The sequence below is a fragment of the Notamacropus eugenii genome, chromosome 6, assembly GCF_028372415.1.
Source record: "Notamacropus eugenii isolate mMacEug1 chromosome 6, mMacEug1.pri_v2, whole genome shotgun sequence".
Taxonomy (NCBI): domain Eukaryota; kingdom Metazoa; phylum Chordata; class Mammalia; order Diprotodontia; family Macropodidae; genus Notamacropus; species Notamacropus eugenii.
In genome coordinates, this window is record NC_092877.1 from 367,201,884 (window position 1) to 367,219,721 (window position 17,838).

Genomic DNA, 17,838 nt, shown 5'->3' on the forward strand with positions numbered 1-17,838 from the left:
CACACATCCTCAAACACTCCTGCACATGCACACATCTATAATACACATACACACTCACACATATACACACCAAACACACTTATACACAGACTCCTGCACACACTCATCACACATCTGCTCGTACAGACACACACACACACACGACACAGACACACTCAACACACACACACATACAGACACGCACACATACAGACACACACGCACACACGACACAGACACACTCAATACACACACACAGACACGCACACATACAGACACACACGCACACACGACACAGACACACTCAATACACACACACATACAGACACGCACACATACAGACACACACGCACACACACAGAGTCAAGCACATTCACACACCCGCAGCCTGTCAAGGTCTCTCTGCCCCCGCCCCCTGCGCATGCGCAGAGCGCCCCCGCTGCCTCCTCCCTCTTCTCCCGGACGCCGGTGTCCACACTACCCGGGCTCGACGGAGGGGAGAAGAGGAAGTGTGGGGGAGGGGTTCTTCTCAGCGCCCCCCCTTTTTTCCACCTTCCCCTCCCCCTCCCTCCTCAGCGCGGCCCGTCAGGCCTCGGCGCCCAGCTGCCCTCCCTCAGGCCTCCTCCGCTGGCGGGGCCCGGACGCGGGGCTCACCTGGCTCTGGGGTCCCAGGCCTCCTCGTCTGCCGAGAGTACAGCCCCTAGGAGCCGGAGCCGCAGCCGCAGCCGGAGCTCGGACGCGCCTCCTCCTCCTACGCCGCTGCCGCGGCCTCGAATCCACCTCAGTTCAAGCTCAGCGCCTTCCGGGGCCGTCGCCAGGCAGAGGCAGCCGAGATGCCGAGCGCATCGATGCAGGCGGGCGAGCGGCCAGGCAGAGTGCCGATAGCGCGGATCGGCCCTCCTCCTCCTTCCCCGCCCCTCTCTCGGCTCCAGAGAGCCCGAAGTTAGACCACGCAGCGGCTGGGTGCGGCTCACGAGTGGGCTAGGGCTTTCGTCCTAGAGGTTCGCTGGACTTGGGTCCCGATCCCGGTCCAAAATGGATAGGCCTTGGGGGAGCGGTGATGGGGTCGTCTCCCGGGGCTTGGGGGCAGCCAGCCGGGAGAAGGGCCCCCCCGCAGGGACCCCCCCTGGCCGGCCCCCGCTGCTCGATTACATGAAGTGTTTGCCAAGGGCCCCGGGGACCCCTTCTGACCAGCAAGGGTCCAGGCTTTCTCAGCTGGGGGAGGGGGTCCTCTGGCTGGGTGGTGGGCTACGGTGGGGATTCTGGGAGCTAGAAAGATGCTTAGAGAACTTTATGTGTGTGTGTGTGGGGGGGGGGGATCCTTCTTTTAAACCCAAAGCAATTAAAGCAGACCCGGCACTTTCCGAAAACGATGCTGCACTGGCTCGTTCCCACCCCTGCCTTCACCATCACCCCAGTTTTGATTTCCCTTCCCCCGCCCCCCCTGATTTTTGGTCCTGCGGAGAGCGAAGCCCAGGTCTGGAGCGAAGGGACCTCGAAGTTGGGATCTGGGTGGTCCGGCTAGTCCCGCACTGTCCCATATCGGAGCTACAATTACTCTCGGACATTGGAGGCAGTGTCCAGCTTCCCAAGTCAACAGATCCGGTGCAGTCAATGTTCCACATCGGCCCCCTCCTCCCCCAGCCCCCCAAAATAAGTGGCATTGTTTACGAAGCGACCCATTTGACATATATCTAAAATTCTTCCTGGAGTAGGAGGGAACCTTTGAAATGCAGTAAATCTGAAAAGTGTGCTTTAATTAAAAAAAAAAACAACTTTAAAGCTCACTTTCAGAAAGTCCTGCATCACCTTCCCTTCCCAGGCGGCGGAGGTTGGAGGGGAGTGGGGGGGACGGGCAGAGAGTATATTTTGGAACTCCAAGGAAGAAGCATTATTAGAAATATGCAAAGTTAAGTGCTTGCAGAGCAATTTAAATTCTTGAGTTGTTCAAATAAGCTGTAGCTCAGGGACTCTGTGGTGCAGACACTGCAGATCCAGGATAACTTCCTATTAGCACCCACAACCGCCACACGCCAGCATCTTATAGGCTTTAATTTAGCTGAGTGAAAGACAAAGTTCTTTGTTTTTCATCCTCATGTGAATAACCGAGTCTTTTGTTGCTTCTAAGATTCCACCATTTACCAATGAGTGTCAGTTCTGTCGAAAGTTCACGACCTTAAAGTTAGGGTCGAAATTATTAGCCAAAACTAAAACTAAAATTTAAAACTATGAAGAAACCGTATTAGCTGACTGTTGTACTATCCCACCTAAGTCTTCCTAGCCCTGCAAGTGACAACGGATACTGTTGGGGAGTAGACTGTTTAAGTGGCGGTCACATTTAGATAGTTCAGAGCTTCACATTCATTTAATTGGCTGCATTCTTGATCTTTTTCATAAGTAATCTGAAAATTGAATAGAGAGGCCAAAGTTGTGTTCTAGGTGCAAAAAAACATCAGGAATCAGAACGCTTTTCTGGCAGTTTGCAACCCAATTTTTAAACCCCATTTATAAATTCACAAACCTCAGTAAATTTGGTGTGTAATGGGTTTGTTTATTAAATTTTAATAGAAATAAATGTTTCATATAATTTATTAAGAAAAATTATATGCATAGAAAGCTAGAAAGAGCAGACTCACTTCTAATCTATATACAATCTTTTGAAAATGGAAAGTTGTTTTTGCCAGAGATCAGATTATAGAAGTTATATCATTTGTGTAATCTGTTAAAACTATCCCCAAAGTGGTATATAATCAAACCCTTGGAGGCTCTAATATCCTGTTCAGAAATGTATTTAATCTGAAAAAGGAAGGCAGAAAATATTATCAAAAACAAGCAGGGGCTCCCTCTTACCTCAGGTCAACCAGGGAGAATTTTCATGTGAGAAATGTATTTAGAATTTAGAACGTCAATGATTTGTCTTCCGAATTCCTTTCTTTTTTCTCACATTTGTGTCATTGCTCTTGGAGGAACTTTTCTAGTTCTTATCTAGCTGAATTTTCAGGCGATATGATGATTCAGTGCTTTGGTATCTCAGTCTTGTAAGAGGCTTCACATGGAACCAGCTGATTTGAATCAGTATCACCAACAATTATTTTTAATGATGAAATGTCAGGGACCATAATGGATATACCATCTCCTTGAAAATTTTCAAAACTGGTGTGCATGGAAGGACATATATGTGTGTAAATATACGCCTATATAAGGATACATTTCCAGAGAGAAGTGTCCTTGTGTGGCTATATTTATTTATATGTGGACATACATCATACTTAATATATAAATGGGTAGAATGCTGTGGCCTTGGAATATAGATCTTCCTTTGGGGAAACTGTTTATATAAATTACCTTAGAAGTGTAGTGTTAAGAACTTGCATATTTCCCTCTACCCCAAAGAAAATATTTTCTAACTTACTATTCCTATAAAATGTTTTCCCCAACCTGTGTAAACTGCAGGATAAATGAAAGTGACACACTGTATTCTTCGTACAATTTAAGCCAGAGAGAGAGAATCTCTTCGTTGTTCAAAACTGGAAAGTCAGATAAAATGTAACCAAAATACTAAATAAGATGAAAAATTGCACCTTAAAAAAAATAGGGTTTGAGTTGTTGCTATTTTTGTTGTTATTTCAACGGAGAGATGATCTATGAAGAACAGCAGGATGTCAGAGCTGAAATGGCGTCAGAAATCATTTTGTCCAACTTCTTCATTTTACAGATTAAGAAACTGAGGCCCAAGAGTTGGGAAATAGTTGAGTTTTTAAATGTACCTTAGGTATATTGTGTCTATCAGGAAAAACAAAGCAAGGCTGTTTTCCTTTAGCGAAAATCCCTAAAGAAAATCAAGAAGTGACACCACTTGGAAGGATTCCTCTGCGCAGAGGCAAGGAGAGGAGAGTGGAATGGGGAAAAGCATACTGCACCTGGCTTAAAATGCCTTGTCAGTAAGCATCTGTTCAAGAAATTGGACAAATCAACCTTTCCCAAATACAACTCAATGCATTAGTAAAGGTCTTGAAAAGCAAACAAACAAAACCAAGAGTGGTGGCTGCTGACCCGCCCAAAACATCCGCGGAGTCTAGACTGGCCCATTCCTCCCTTCCTTTCCTTGGGTAACGGGCGGGTCACCTGCGAAGCTTGGCAGCAGCTCCCGCTCTCTGCGAGCGGGCTAAGGAAGACCTGCTGAGGTAGAGCTAGCTCCTCCAGCTCTCTCTTCCAAAGCACCACTGTCACTTCCACTTTGGCCCCTCCCCTGCAGATCCTGCCAGTCTCCCCTGTGTTTAACTAAGTCGGGATACTAGCGCAAGATCCACGCCTAATTAAATTAATTAGGAATTCTTGTCAATCCTGGATTAATGGCCGATAGCAACCCCGGCCACAATGATCTGAAAACCTGGAGGAGCAGTGATCTTTTTTTTTTCCTCCGCACCCCCACCTCCTCATTTCCCCCTCCCTTTTCCCTCCTCCTCCTATCCCTTACTCCCTCCCTCCCTCCTCCTCTTCTCCCCTTCTCTCTCTCTCTCTCTCTCTCTCTCTCTCTCTCTCTCTCTCTCTCTCTCTCTCTCTCTCTCTCTCTCTCTTTCCCTCTCTTCTTGGTAGTGAGTGGCTCGCCTGATACAGGAGAAGGGACTTTATTCAGAATTGCAAGGGGAGATAATTTGCTCAGAACAAGGGGCCGGCTTTGCAAAGTATAAATAGTGCGACTTCAATAAGCAACATCACTATCCGATCCGAACTCTTAGCCGGAAGAATTGTGAAAGATCTTAACATTTAACAAGATCTCTCCAGTTGGGGAACATCAGCTTCCATTTGACTCCAGCCTGCCCTCAACCCTCCTCCTTCTCCTCCTTTTCCTCCCCTTCCTCCTCCTCCACCACCACTACTGCCACTACCACCTCCTCCCCCCTTCTTTCCTCTCCAACCCCCCCGTCCCCATTGATGTGTTATTATTGGGGGGTTTGGAACAGTAAAAAGAAGAAGAAGAAAAAAGAGAAAGAGGAAGGCGATCGGAGAAAGGAGCGAGAGCTGCAGCCGCGCCAAACCATGGAAGAACTTACGGCGTTTGTCTCCAAGTCTTTTGATCAAAAAGTGAAGGAGAAGAAAGAGGTGATCACGTACCGAGAGGTCCTGGAGAGCGGCCCCGTCCGGAGCAGCAAAGAGCCGGGAGGGGGCAGCGAATCGAGCCGGGAGGACGGCTGCAGCCCCGCAGTGAGAGCTGCGGGAGGAGGCGGAGGTGGAGGAGGAGGAGGAGGAGGAGGAGGCGGAGGAGGAGGAGGTGGAGGAGGAGGAGGAGGAGGAGGTGGAGGAGGAGGAGGAGGAGGAGGAGGAGGAGGAGGAGGAGGAGGAGGAGGAGGAGGAGGGCGGTCTCCCGTTCGGGAACTGGACATGGGCGCCGCTGAGAGAGCCAGAGACTCGGGCAGTCCCAAACTCACAGAGGGTAACAGCCAGACCCGAAACACCGCGCTTTCCCCCTCCCCATCCCCCTCCACTCTGGGGGGGGGAAAGGACCCAAGAGTCCGGGAAGATTGGGGGTTGGGGGTAGGGGTGGAAAGCCCAGGAAATGCGGCCACCTAGTTTTAAAAGTCAGCTGGGGGGAGGGGGGATGAGAGGAAGAGAGTGTCGTTTGATTGTGTGTATGTGTATGTGTATGTATATGTACATGTGTGTATGTGCATATGTGTGTGTGTGCGTGCGTGCACTTTTGCGCTGCAGACATTGTTGTGATATTTATTCCACTTAAGTGCATTTTACTAGCCAGAGTATCTCGTGCCTAGTCTGGGCAAGAGCCCGTGCAGAGGGAGAAAAAGTTCTAAGAGCAGGAGGCATCCTTTTTAGGCCGCCGGCAAGCTTTTGGTTGATCGCCTATTACCCGCTTGAAGCCGAGACTCTCGGGACGTAGTCTGAGAGGAAAGCTTCCTTTTTAAGCCCATGCACTTTCCTATTATAGAAAGATTTTATTTCCTCCCTTTCCGCCTTTCCTTCTTGCAATCCCGCTCTCCTCTCCATGAACTGGTTCTAGGGACTGCCGCTGCTTTCTTGATTGTCCTAATGTCTCTTTATCCATCGAGTAAAGAACTCAGTAGTACCTTTGCAGCCAGCGTTTATAGAAATACGGCCCAACTGAATCTCGCAAGGCTGTGCATTTTCGAACAGACCAATGGGTTTTTGCATTCTTTGGGGATCTTGTTTTGTTTAAAATTACTTTTCTGGTTCACACTCCATAATAACTCTGGTCTTGAAAAAATTGAACTTTGGTCGCTAGGAGAGGGATTAGTCCAGAAAAAACAAACAAACCAACAAACCATGATTTTATGTCTATAGTAGAACATCCCCAAACTCGAAGGCTTTCAGTAATGAAAATTAATCCGGGACCTCACGTATACATTAGCTGGTGTGCAGCCATATTTTTTCAATTAGGAAAATATGTGGCAAGCATGGAATCAGCTATTTAAGCAAACAATTACCTTGTTTATAACATGATCTGTTCCTGTTTGGAGATCACTAAGCAGGGAGCCTGGCCTGACACATATATTAAATTAAATATATTAATCGATTTACAATTTGAAAAATCTCTTTTTTCCCCCTCTCCCTGCAGTCAAAAGTTTGAAATGCAGCCACCGCTGTCTGGGTGGCACGAAAATGGGTAAAACATTTGTGCCTCTTTGGCGGATTTGGGTGCATATATTTCCCCACTAAGATTTTACTGAAACATTACGACTATGCATTTGTAAACATTGGTCCAGGATGTTTGATACAAATTTTCTCTCTTTCAGAAAGGACAGACTCCCAATAAGTACTGTATGTCTATCCAATTAGTAATTAAGAGAACAACAGATAAAATGTATGACAGTGCTAGGTCTGCAGTGGATTTGCTTTTCTTAGCCTGGTTGTCCAGATTCCTATAATTTCTGTCTTCATATTTAGAGGATAATTTGGAGAAGTAATAGTAATTACGGGAACCCGAATTCAAACGGGTAGGCTGGCGTTTGTATGTTCCAAGGACCCACTGCATGTGAGGTGTATTTGCCTGTTTGAGGTGTTTTCAAAGCCTCGATCTAGTCTTCAGGTTGGTTTGTGTCAGAGCTCAGGCCAAATAATGCTTTCTCTCGCCTGTCGGAACTCTACGGAGGGAGCATCTTCAGCAACAGATTTTTATTAACAAATGCGGTTGAGAAGAGCTAGTAGAGTGCGGGCCATGCTCGATCAGGACTCGGACTCCCAGCACACAAATGTAATTGACAAGCGGTGGAATAGGGAGCTGGGAGTTCCTGTCGTAGGGGACTCAGCTCTCTGACCTCAGAGTGAGCCTAGCTCGTTCATCCGCTGAAGCTAGCGAGGACCATCGCTCGGGTGATTCCATAACCCAAAGTGTCCGTTTGAAAAGAAAAAGGAAGAAAGGAATGGGACATATCAGCTGGCGTGTGTCAATTCGAGGCAGGAAAAAAAATGCATGTTTTATTAAACAACAGAGCTGTCGAATTCTCGAAAAGGCAGAGAACAACCAATAGAAACACAGGATGGTAAATATACCACTTAAACCTGTTGATATACTTGTATAAATACACATGTGTATATATATATACGTATATATACATATATATATATATATTTACACAAAGCGTTAGTAGAAGGTGAGGTTGTTTTTGTTTCTTAAGGAAAGGAGGAGGGGAATTACAAATAACACTTTGCTTTTCCCCTAACCTGCCAAGAGCTTTGTTTTTCCCTTCTCTGATGCTGGCAATATCCTGGGATGTGGTACCACCACCAGGAAAGAAAACATGGCGCGGACAAGCCCTTGCTCCAAGGTCCGGAGCGAGGATGCTGGGCAGAGAAGACAGGAGTGATCAAGGAGCACTGCGGCCGGCCAGAGCCCTGAGAATAGGCGATGCTGGCCCAGGCTGCTTGAATTGCTGCTGTCCCTCCAGCACCCAGGAACACTGCTACCTACATTTTGACGTGTCAGCCTCTCCCTCCCTCCTTCTCTCCCTCTCATCCTCCCTCCCCCACAAAACGCCTCATTCCCCGCTAAAATTGTTAGCAAATAAGATCAGCAAGTTTGCAGAAGCCAGGGACTGAGGGGGTGGCTAAAGGGGATCTTTCTTCCACAGGTCAAACTGGAGCAAATAACTCCAGAGCCGAAAGGATCTGATCTGAGAGGGCCAGCGCAAGGGTTCGCAGGCGTAGGCATTAATCAATGGCCTAATTCCGCTCAACAATAACCATCTATCTCCTGATCTTGGTGGGAGACAGAGTAAGGAAGAGGGGAGAGGAGAGAAGAAGAGAGGAGAGAGAGAGAGAGAGAGAGAGAGAGAGAGAGAGAGAGAGAGAGAGAGAGACTCGCTGTGAGAGAACGTGGGGAGTCAGCCCTTGCCCTGAGAGCTTTTGCCGCGCCACTTGGAATAGTTGTGTGTGCCAGTGTGTGTCAGAGACCGGAGAAATGCCACAGGCCATGTTACTGATATATTTCAGGAATCATCTAGCCCTCCTCATCTAGCTGTCCTCCAAGGCCAGCTTGACTTTTGGACATTTCTAGGAGGATGGTCATGCTTATTTTCTCCCTTGCACGACCCGAACAGTGGCAGTGTTTGTAGGCAGGCGTAGGGAGCAGGTGGCCCAACCCTGGCACTTGACAAACATTGTTTTTGTTGTCACTCTCCGTGTGTGTGTGCTTGTGTGTGTGTGCTTGTGTGTTCGCATCTGTATTTGTCCTACCTCCCCCCCCCCCCCCCCCCTCCAGTCTCCCCCGAGCCGAAGGATCGTAAGGAAGATGCAAAAGTGATGGAGGACGAAGGACAGACCAAAATCAAGCAGAGGCGCAGTCGGACCAATTTCACCTTGGAGCAGCTGAACGAGCTGGAGAGACTCTTCGATGAGACTCACTACCCGGATGCCTTCATGCGGGAAGAGCTGAGTCAGAGGCTGGGGCTGTCCGAGGCCCGAGTACAGGTATTTGGGCCGCGGGGAACCGACTGGGCTGGTTGCGCTCGGCAAAGCTCAGCCGTGAGTGGGTGCGCGCGCGCACGCGAGTAGTGTGAATGTGTCTGTGTGAGCGAGCGCGTGTGCGTGAGTGTGCGCGCGCGCTCCAGAGGACAGAAATTGGGCTGGGAGGGGTGGACTGGGTGGATTGCTGGGGGGTTACAGGACTAAAGAGGTATCTTGTGCAGTATGTCTATCTGTGAGTCTAAATGCACAAAAACGAAGGGTGGGCAGTGCTTTCTTTCACTGATTTATGAAAGTCTCTCCCCCCCCCTCCACTCTCCCATCCCAGTAAATTATAACTCTGTTGAATTTTAATATTAATTTCCAAAAACTTATTTTCACAACAAAAACAAAGCTATTCAGGGTTTGCTCTAAGGGTTTCCCACTCCCAGCTTCGTGCGGTTTAACTCCTAGTGAACCTTCTTTTATAAGCATTTAAAAAAATAAACAGCCGTTTAATCGTTGACGTCCTGCGCTACAGCGGCTATTTTGCTCTTGTGAGCTGGGTTTTGTCTAGAATCAGCTCTAGGGTCTGGGTTTGCCAAGCGGATACGCCAATTAAGTTTATAGATGTAAAGACTATAAACTAAATTAGTAACTGTTAAGTGCAGAAATTTACAGTCCGCGGTTAACAGTTTGATCTCAAACTGTGCGCATAGCAAAAAATGCATTCGGGTCTTTGTTCCCCGGTCCTAGATAAGCTAGTTTTTTCGCGTCCTGTTTATGCCTAAGGTGAGCAAGTTTTAAAAATGTCTCATCTTGTCATGCCGCTGCCCTTTCCAAAGCCTGGGACATCCTCAATAAAGCCATACCCGACTGTGTTAAGAATCAGACGTAATTGTCTTCTTTCCCTCTCGAGGGTGACTGGAATAGCAGAAGCGAACTTTTCTTCTGTTTTTCGTTTTTTCCTTTTGGGGAACCTTCCAGCTTTCCCAACGAGAATAAATTTAAATGCCTCAGATTGTATTTCCGTTTAAATAATAAAATGGGAGAAAATTATGGTCATTATTTGTTTGAACACATGGAGTAGTTTTAGGCCCCAAACATCTGCGGCTGTTACGAAGTATCGCTGTAACAGATACTCTCCTCAATCTTTGTGCGCAGAGACCACCATCTGCACCAGACTATGCACACAATTCTTATGGGGTTTCCCTGCATCTTGTAGTAGGATAAGGACATAAACAGAACAGTCACATTGGACCAAAAAAGTAATAGTAAGCAGCCTTTGTCATCACAGCCTCTGCATAAGACCCTTCCCCTCTTACGACTTTAAAGCTTTTCTGTTGCCCACCGAAGGCTCTTCCTAAGGCTCAGAAACTGTCTAAAATAATAATAATAGTGATATAAGAGGAGTAATAAAATTCTATTCCAAACCCAAACGGTTTGGTCTGTGGGAGGGGGGTGTGTGTGGAGGTATTAGAAGGCGCTAGGGGAGCTCCTCTAAAAACACAATTAGAGGCAGAATGTTCACTCTCATCAAGCTAAATTGTGAAATGATTTTTGTTAAGACTTACATGGGTGAAACAAATTCCAATGAAACCAGACCAGGAAAAGTTAGGCAATCATATTTTATATGCTATTTGCATTGATTTGCAAATTAAGGCTGTTCTTAGAGACAGGGATGTGAAGCCAGACCTGGACTTTAAAAGATTTGTTTGAATTTTCTGTTTGAATTGAAATTAAATGTGCTTCTTTAAATCAGGGTACTTATGAAGAAGACACATTATTCTAGGAGCTACTCAATACAGCCTTCCTCTCCCACACTGAAATTTGAGAAACCTTCTTCCTTCCCTCCCAGGAAGTCAACTTTATCATGACCCCTCATTTCTCTATAGTTTTGGGTTTGTTTTTTTTTTAAGTTTTAAAGATAGCTTTTGGTTTGCAGCTTCCCAGTAACGTCCAATCTCTTTTTTTCCCATAGAAGCAAATTAGATTATCATAATGATGAGACAATTATTCTGATTCTGTGTTACATTCTACTACAGAGAGGAGCAGAGAAATTCTCAACTTCTTTGTAGAAAAGCTTTTATGACACTAATTGCCCCTCCCCCCCAAAGTAAGTCATTAAATGCTTTGGTGTTAGTTTTTCTTGAAGATAAAGCTAATTAATATTACAGTCTATTAATGAGCACACTCATCCCAGGTCTTACTGCTCAAACATCTAAACCCATTATCACAAGTTAGTATCAGGTATCAGGGAGTGATTTAGGTCTTTGGGGACTCTGTAATGTGGAAAGATGAAACCAGGGCCCTCAGTAATTTATCAAGAAACAATTTATCTTCCAAATGTCCATGAAATATATCTTTCTATTTGGAGAAGTTCCTTTTGGGTTTTTAACTTTGGAAAAATGAAACTGTAAGATGGACACTTTAAAGAAATATCCTTATATATGACTCCAACGTCCTTTGATATTTTTTTATTTTGAGCTGTAACTTCTATTTCTTTCCACTTCACACTTTCAGGTTTGGTTTCAAAATCGAAGAGCTAAATGTAGAAAACAAGAAAATCAACTTCATAAAGGTATGTTTCTTAAAATATGTTTTGAATGTCTCCTTCTACAGGATGCCTTTTCTGCTATCTTCCCCAGGTGACATGCTCTTTCCATCCTGAAATTACTTTGAATTCTTTCATATATATCTTATATCTACTTATTTGTGTAGAAGATATGCCCCTCAAGTAGAATGTAAACATCATGAGGACAAGAACTGTTTGGTGTTGTATTTTATCTCTTAATGCAGATACTTAATAACTGTTTATTGAATTGAATTGAATTCTGTAAGAAGTCTTGTTGGATAGAATATCAGTTTTAGAAGAAAAACCCTTCAAGATGCTTTTGTTTACTTAATTTATGGGTTGCCATCTGCACCTTTAGAGAGAACATCCAGATCGATGAAATCACATATCCATTTGAGTATTTAGAGAACATTTGTAGGAGGCTTTGGGGGTACAGGTGTGGAATATTACATATATATTACAATTATGAGACTTAACATTAAAGTACCATGCTAAAAAGGTGATTCCTATCACCCCAAATGCTTTGAACAGAATTTATTCCACTTTGATATCCATCTGTATTGCTAACCACAGATGCACCTACTATATATACATGAATGTATATATCTAAATATCCATATGTGTATGTATGCACATATACAATGCATAGTTCATGTATACCTATATATACAAATATAATGAATTGTATTTTTTAATTTTAAAAGCTGATGTTTCCTTTATTGTTGCAGGCGTGCTAATAGGAGCAGCCAGTCAGTTTGAAGCTTGTAGAGTCGCACCATATGTCAATGTAGGTGCACTGAGGATGCCATTTCAGCAGGCAAGTACTTGAACTGTTGTGGATAATTCCCACCCCCTTCTCCCAGAGATTCCTCCAGCTGTTGACAGTGCACCTGTGGTATTGATGTTAAGATGATATTATAGACCCACACCCTTTAAAAAAGCAATACACCGTCTGGGATCTGGCCAAGCACCTTTTTTTATCCTTACTGGGAACTCCACAGAGGACAGGGAGCAGTAACTATTCCTTTAAAAATGCACTAAAGATTGCACTTGGGGAGTACAATGCAAAGCCTTTTGATTAAGAGTTTGTCATTTCCAATACAGAAGTTAGTATAAAGGATTTCAAAGGCATCATTCGTGTGTTTGTGTCAATGTACTCCATTTTTTAGTCTCATTAGTTCAATATTCTCCAAGTTATTCTCCAGTTTTAGTCATACTAAATCCTAAAACAAAAAATAAAAGTGTTCCAAATGCAAACTGAGTTTTCAAAAGCCCTTTTCAGATAAAGGTTCTTGCCACATTCGCTTCTAGCAGAAGAGAAACCAACCCAGTCTTCCCAGGACTTTCCCAATCCCCAACCTTATCAATAATGAAACCTTTAAAACTACATCTAAAAGGGACAGCTGGCAGATTTAATCCTGGAAAATCCCTCTTTCCCGCTCTATACCTTCTCTTCACTGCTAGCTATTGTACTTATGAATCTTCTTTCCTTGTTAGAAGTCAGACATTTCTGTGTTGTCCTATGTGATACCTCACGTGCTGGTTTCCAATTAGATATTTGGGTGAGGTTACCTTACTAGCTTCAAATAATTTGGTTGCTAGTATGAAAATGATTATGATTTGTCCAAGTGTATTGCCCATATTGAACCTGGAATTTTAGCTTCTAAAAAGACTGAAAAGACAACTTGTTTTTTTTGCCAGTAAAGGGGAAGTGGGAATGGGGGGGCATGTGTGGAATCTTCAAAGAGGAAGCCTAAGAAGCACATTTCATATTCGTTCCCATGAGTGCAGTTACAGGCCCATAAAAATTCATTATATATCAGAAAAAGTTTGGTTTCTTGCCTACCAGACCTGTAATGTTAGAGTTCAAGTCCTTGCTCTATTACTTATTACTTGAGCGATCTTGGATAAATCTTTCCTGTGATTAAGTCCTTGTTGACTGAAGGAACCTCCCTACCATCATTTCCATTACTTGTGGCTCTTGTGCAGATGATGGCCGCTAAGGTCCAGCTTGGACTCAATGGCTTCTGAAGTCCTCTTCCAATTGGAGATTCTGAGACATTCATTTCTCTGGGCCTCAGTTTCCTCCCTCACAGGGTTATTGTTAAGGAAGTGTTTTTTAAACTCAAGACTTTATATGTGATTTCACTGATGTGGGAAATTCCCAAAGCCAAGCAAACAGGGAACTTGTGTGTAATTTGTAGTCTTAAAAAGTAGCTCTGGGACATTAAGTAATTTGCCCAGGATCATCACACAGTCAAGTATGTACCAGAGGCAGCACTTGAACCCACATCTTACCCACTCCAAAGCTTTCTATCGAATATACAATGCTTCCTTTCTTATCATCATCACAATCACATATGATTGTTATAATTATAACAATAGTTGTTATTTATTATTACGTGTATAGCGATGGGATTGGACAAGATGATGAAAATTCAATTGGAATGAGCAAAATATCTTCCCCATACTTCCCCAAGGCAGTCTCATTGGCTTGCAGGAGGAAAGATCTTAGTGAATTGTCACTCTGTCCTATGCCCCAGCCCAGGGCTGTGCACTTAACAGAATAACCAGACTGAAACCGTAGAGGTGGATTGGCACACAGGGAGGAAACACATGGACGTGTAGGTGAGACCGGGTTATTGAGACACAAGGTGCGCTGCTCAGTTGGGAGACAGCAACAGGGGGATCCAGTGGGACAGACAGGCGCTGCCAAAGCCCAAATACTGCGAGGACACAGACAGGCACTCCCCCCACCCCCCACACTCTCCATACACACACCACATGCATTCCCACGACGGCCCAGTGTGACCCAGGCCAGATTTATAGTCAAACAATCAGATCACCCCCCACCCCTCCACCCAGCTCAGCCACCCTTTGCCAGACTGCACATACTAGGAGCGCCGCGCGTAGGCCAGGCGGTGTTAATGCTCTGTTTTTATTTTATTCTCGTTGTCACCCTTAGGATACTCATTGCAACGTGACGCCCTTGTCCTTTCAGGTTCAGGCTCAGCTGCAGCTGGACAGCGCCGTGGCAGCGCACGCGCACCACCACCTCCACCCGCACCTGGCGGCCCACGCCCCTTATATGATGTTCCCCGCGCCGCCCTTTGGCCTCCCTTTGGCCACGTTGGCCGCCGAGTCAGCCTCGGCCGCTTCTGTGGTGGCGGCCGCCGCGGCGGCCAAGACCACCAGCAAGAACTCCAGCATCGCAGACCTCAGACTAAAAGCCAAAAAACACGCGGCGGCCCTGGGGCTGTGACTTCGCTGCTGCCACCACTTGGTCCTCCTCATCCTCATCCCAGCATTGATCCTCCGACCACCGCCCAACCTTTCTGTCCTGTAACCCCTCCCGGGCTGCTGGTACCATCCATCCCTTTTCTCCTTCCTTCCTTTTCCCTTCTTTTCTGAAAGACTGTGTCGCCGAGTCCCCATCCCAAGGACACCCAGGGCCAAATGCCCCTACATCGCCCCATCCCGTTCTCGCCCCAGAGGCCAGGCTAGAAGATGCCCGGAGGAGCCCCACGGCCTCCTTTCTTTGACTTAGAAAGGAGCCAGGACTGATTTCTGCTTTTGTAAAGTTCCCGCTGTAGGACGTGTTTAAAGTGGGACTGGGGAGGGGGACAAGATGGAAAGAGGGAAAGTTGAACCTCTTGGCAAAGCAGCAGAGGACCGATGCTTAGAAGAAAAAACCAAAATCCATTACTACTCGTAGAATCCCACAAAATATTGAAAAACAAGAGAGAAAAAGAGAAAGGATACTTATTTTTCATCTCCATTCAACAGAATTTGGACAACTATAACAGAATCTAGGAGGAATAGAAGTATTTGATACAATATAAAGTTTGGGAATTGACATGGACGAAACTCGAGGTCATGGAAGGAGGTAACCAACTTTAAAGTTTTTTCTTTTTTCTTAATGGGCAAAGATGGCGAAGAGGAAGGAAGATGTATACTTATTTAAAGAATTAAGATGAAAAAAGACACGCACTTGGGAAGTTCACAGGTTTTGAAACTGACCTTTTTCTGCGAAGTTCACTTTAAATACAAGACATTTGATAAGAGAGGCGGGCCTCCTTTTACGTTGAATCAGATACTTTTGAGTTTAAAACCCACCACGTCTGGAAGAGCGAGAAGAAAGAAGGAAGAAGTCAAACACGGACAGAAATTATATTAAGATGAATAATAAGGACATGAACAATGATGATTTCTCTGCGAAATTCTCATGGCAAAACTGTCCGGACTCCTGACAGCAGAATGCCGGTTTGCATGTTTCTTGTATTCCATAGATGGTGTCCCCTTCCCACTCTCCCTCTCCTCCACCCGCCCACCCCCCGGTTCACTTACACTTCATCTTCATCTTTAGTAGGAAAAACAAAAATCAAATGCGGCTGGAAATTGATTTTTCTTCTCCCCTTTTAATCCTAGAGGACAAAAGAAAATGATCTGAAAGGGAAAAAAATAGAGCCCCACCCTCTGTATTGGTCCACAGTTTGTCCCGGGAGGACGGAGAAGTGCAGAACAATATGGGGGAAGAAAAGCGACAGAGAGCAAAAGAGAAAGTGAATGTGAATATTTTTACTCTCTTTTGTTGGCTTCCCTCAGGTACTAAGCGACAATTGTTTCTTTTTCCCTCCCAATATTCCCCCCGCCCCTCCAAATTTACCTTGAACAAAGCCCAACTAGGTCCAGGTACTCGATACGTGTAAGATATGTTGATACACACGAACAAAGTTTATTTTGGCTATAACGTGTGACTTGATAGTTGACTATCAACATTTACATTTTATCTCACAAAGGTGTGTCTATTCAAGTAATCTTGACGATTTTTGTTTTGTTTTGTTTTACTTTCAATCCATAGAGATATTAAAACTGGAGGAACTCCATCTAGATAATTCATATCTCAGTTCCCCATCCAGCCTCTTTGGGGTTTTTTGTTTGTTTGTTTTTAATTACAAGAAAGAAGAAAAGCTCTTCTAAATGAACTATTGTAAGCGGATGGGCTTTGTAACTATTTGTTCTCCATGAAAACAAAATTATTTATATTTACCATATTTTTTCTAGTGTGTTAACTTATTTCAAACAAGAAGATGCTGTTATTTCAGGACCTGTGTTGTCGGTACAATATGTTTCCTTTCACCTTTTGTTAAACGTTTTTAATAAGTGCCAAGTTATTCATTGAAGACACTTTGCGATCAATTGAATGGAATCAGTAAAGTTTGCGTTGACGGGTTCTCATCAGTTTTGCTCTTGTTTCTATTATAAATCACCTGTGATGTCCTTTCTTTCTGATGAAAGTGTGTATTATCTGCTGCCTATGTAGAGCAAGGGCAGAGGCTACATTGTCCCTTTCCTTCTATGGAGTTGAACAACTTGTGTTTGATGACAGTAAGAGTAAGAGAAAGCATTGTACCTTTCATTAACAATTAAGTCAGGGATTTTCCCCCTTTTAATCCAGGAAGCCTAGAAATCAGATTCTCCAGTTTTATAACATCTCCACTTAAAGAAGGTCTAATTCTAGTGAAGCTAAAATATCTCTACCCTAAAGGGGTTTCACTTAATGGGCATTAAAAAGGATGCTTCAATTGGGTGCCAGATTTCCCCCAGGAAACTTCTTTGGAAAAAAAATTCCTTCAGGGTAAATCTGGTCACTGAGTTAGGGATGAATTCCAAGGTCTGCACCCCCTTTTATATTCCTACATATATTCTTTCCCAGTATCCTAGTCTCCTGGCCTCCATGCCAAGTACAGTGTTAGAATGGACGGTTCTATTGTGCCCCCCCCCCCCCCCCCCCGGCCAACTCTCTATTTCTTTTCTATCTCCATCTCTGTTCCTGTGTCTTTCTCTCTCTGTCTCTGTTTACTTCTGTCTCTGTGTCTGTCTCTCTTTTTCTCTCAGAGGGCTGAGTTGGATAGGGTAGGCACTATAAGAATTCAAAGCTACTAACAGGACCCGGATAAAGTAAAGGTAATTGGATGTGTGAAAGATGCTGTTGTCTCCGTTGCAGCTGAAATATTTGAGGAGATAGTCAAAGGTTTAACTAAGCAGGAAGAAACTCCTGGCCTACCACAACCCCTTTAATCTAAGTCGGATTTCTAATCTGTATTATTCTGCAAGCTCTGTGGATAAATTTCAGGGAGTCTGTGAATGTGTATGGGGGGGGGGGAATGTTATCTTTATTTCAACATAATTTTCTTATTTTGTAACCTTAAGCATTTTATTTTATGCATTTAAAAATATTATTCTGAGAAGTAATCCATATATTTCCACAGACTGCCAAAGGAGTCCATGATACATAAAAAGTTAAGAACTCCTGATCTATATGAAACTGATGCATTATGTTGGCTGGAGAGCATTTGATTTTTCTC

General features: G+C 44.6%; 2 protein-coding genes across 4 annotated transcripts in view; one reads left to right on the top strand and one right to left on the bottom strand.

Annotated features, from left to right (window-relative positions):
• RSRC1 (arginine and serine rich coiled-coil 1) overlaps positions 1–1,604 on the bottom strand; it is a 438,530-nt gene extending 436,926 nt beyond the window's left edge. Inside the window, exons 1-3 of the mRNA XM_072621533.1 lie at positions 1,538–1,604; positions 954–1,227; positions 634–900 (exon numbers count right to left, since the gene is read on the bottom strand). Of these exons, the coding sequence (XP_072477634.1) occupies positions 634–900; positions 954–1,227; positions 1,538–1,604 (608 nt within the window). The remainder of the gene's footprint in view (positions 1–633; positions 901–953; positions 1,228–1,537) is intronic.
• A 3,216-nt stretch (positions 1,605–4,820) lies between these two features.
• Positions 4,821–16,702, top strand: SHOX2 (SHOX homeobox 2). Of its 3 annotated transcripts, none has more exons than XM_072618635.1 (6): positions 4,821–5,251; positions 5,282–5,413; positions 8,714–8,922; positions 11,419–11,476; positions 12,199–12,287; positions 14,436–16,702. In XM_072618635.1, exons 1-6 carry the CDS (start codon positions 4,915–4,917, stop codon positions 14,730–14,732), a joined length of 1,122 nt encoding a protein of 373 aa, XP_072474736.1. In that variant the 5' UTR covers positions 4,821–4,914; the 3' UTR covers positions 14,733–16,702. The 3 variants fall into 3 exon arrangements, with proteins under 3 accessions (XP_072474736.1, XP_072474737.1, XP_072474735.1); XM_072618636.1 differs by having other exon boundaries at positions 5,297–5,413; positions 14,472–14,821; XM_072618634.1 differs by lacking the exon at positions 4,821–5,251 and having other exon boundaries at positions 5,341–5,413; positions 14,472–14,821.
• Positions 16,703–17,838: the final 1,136 nt, after the last annotated feature.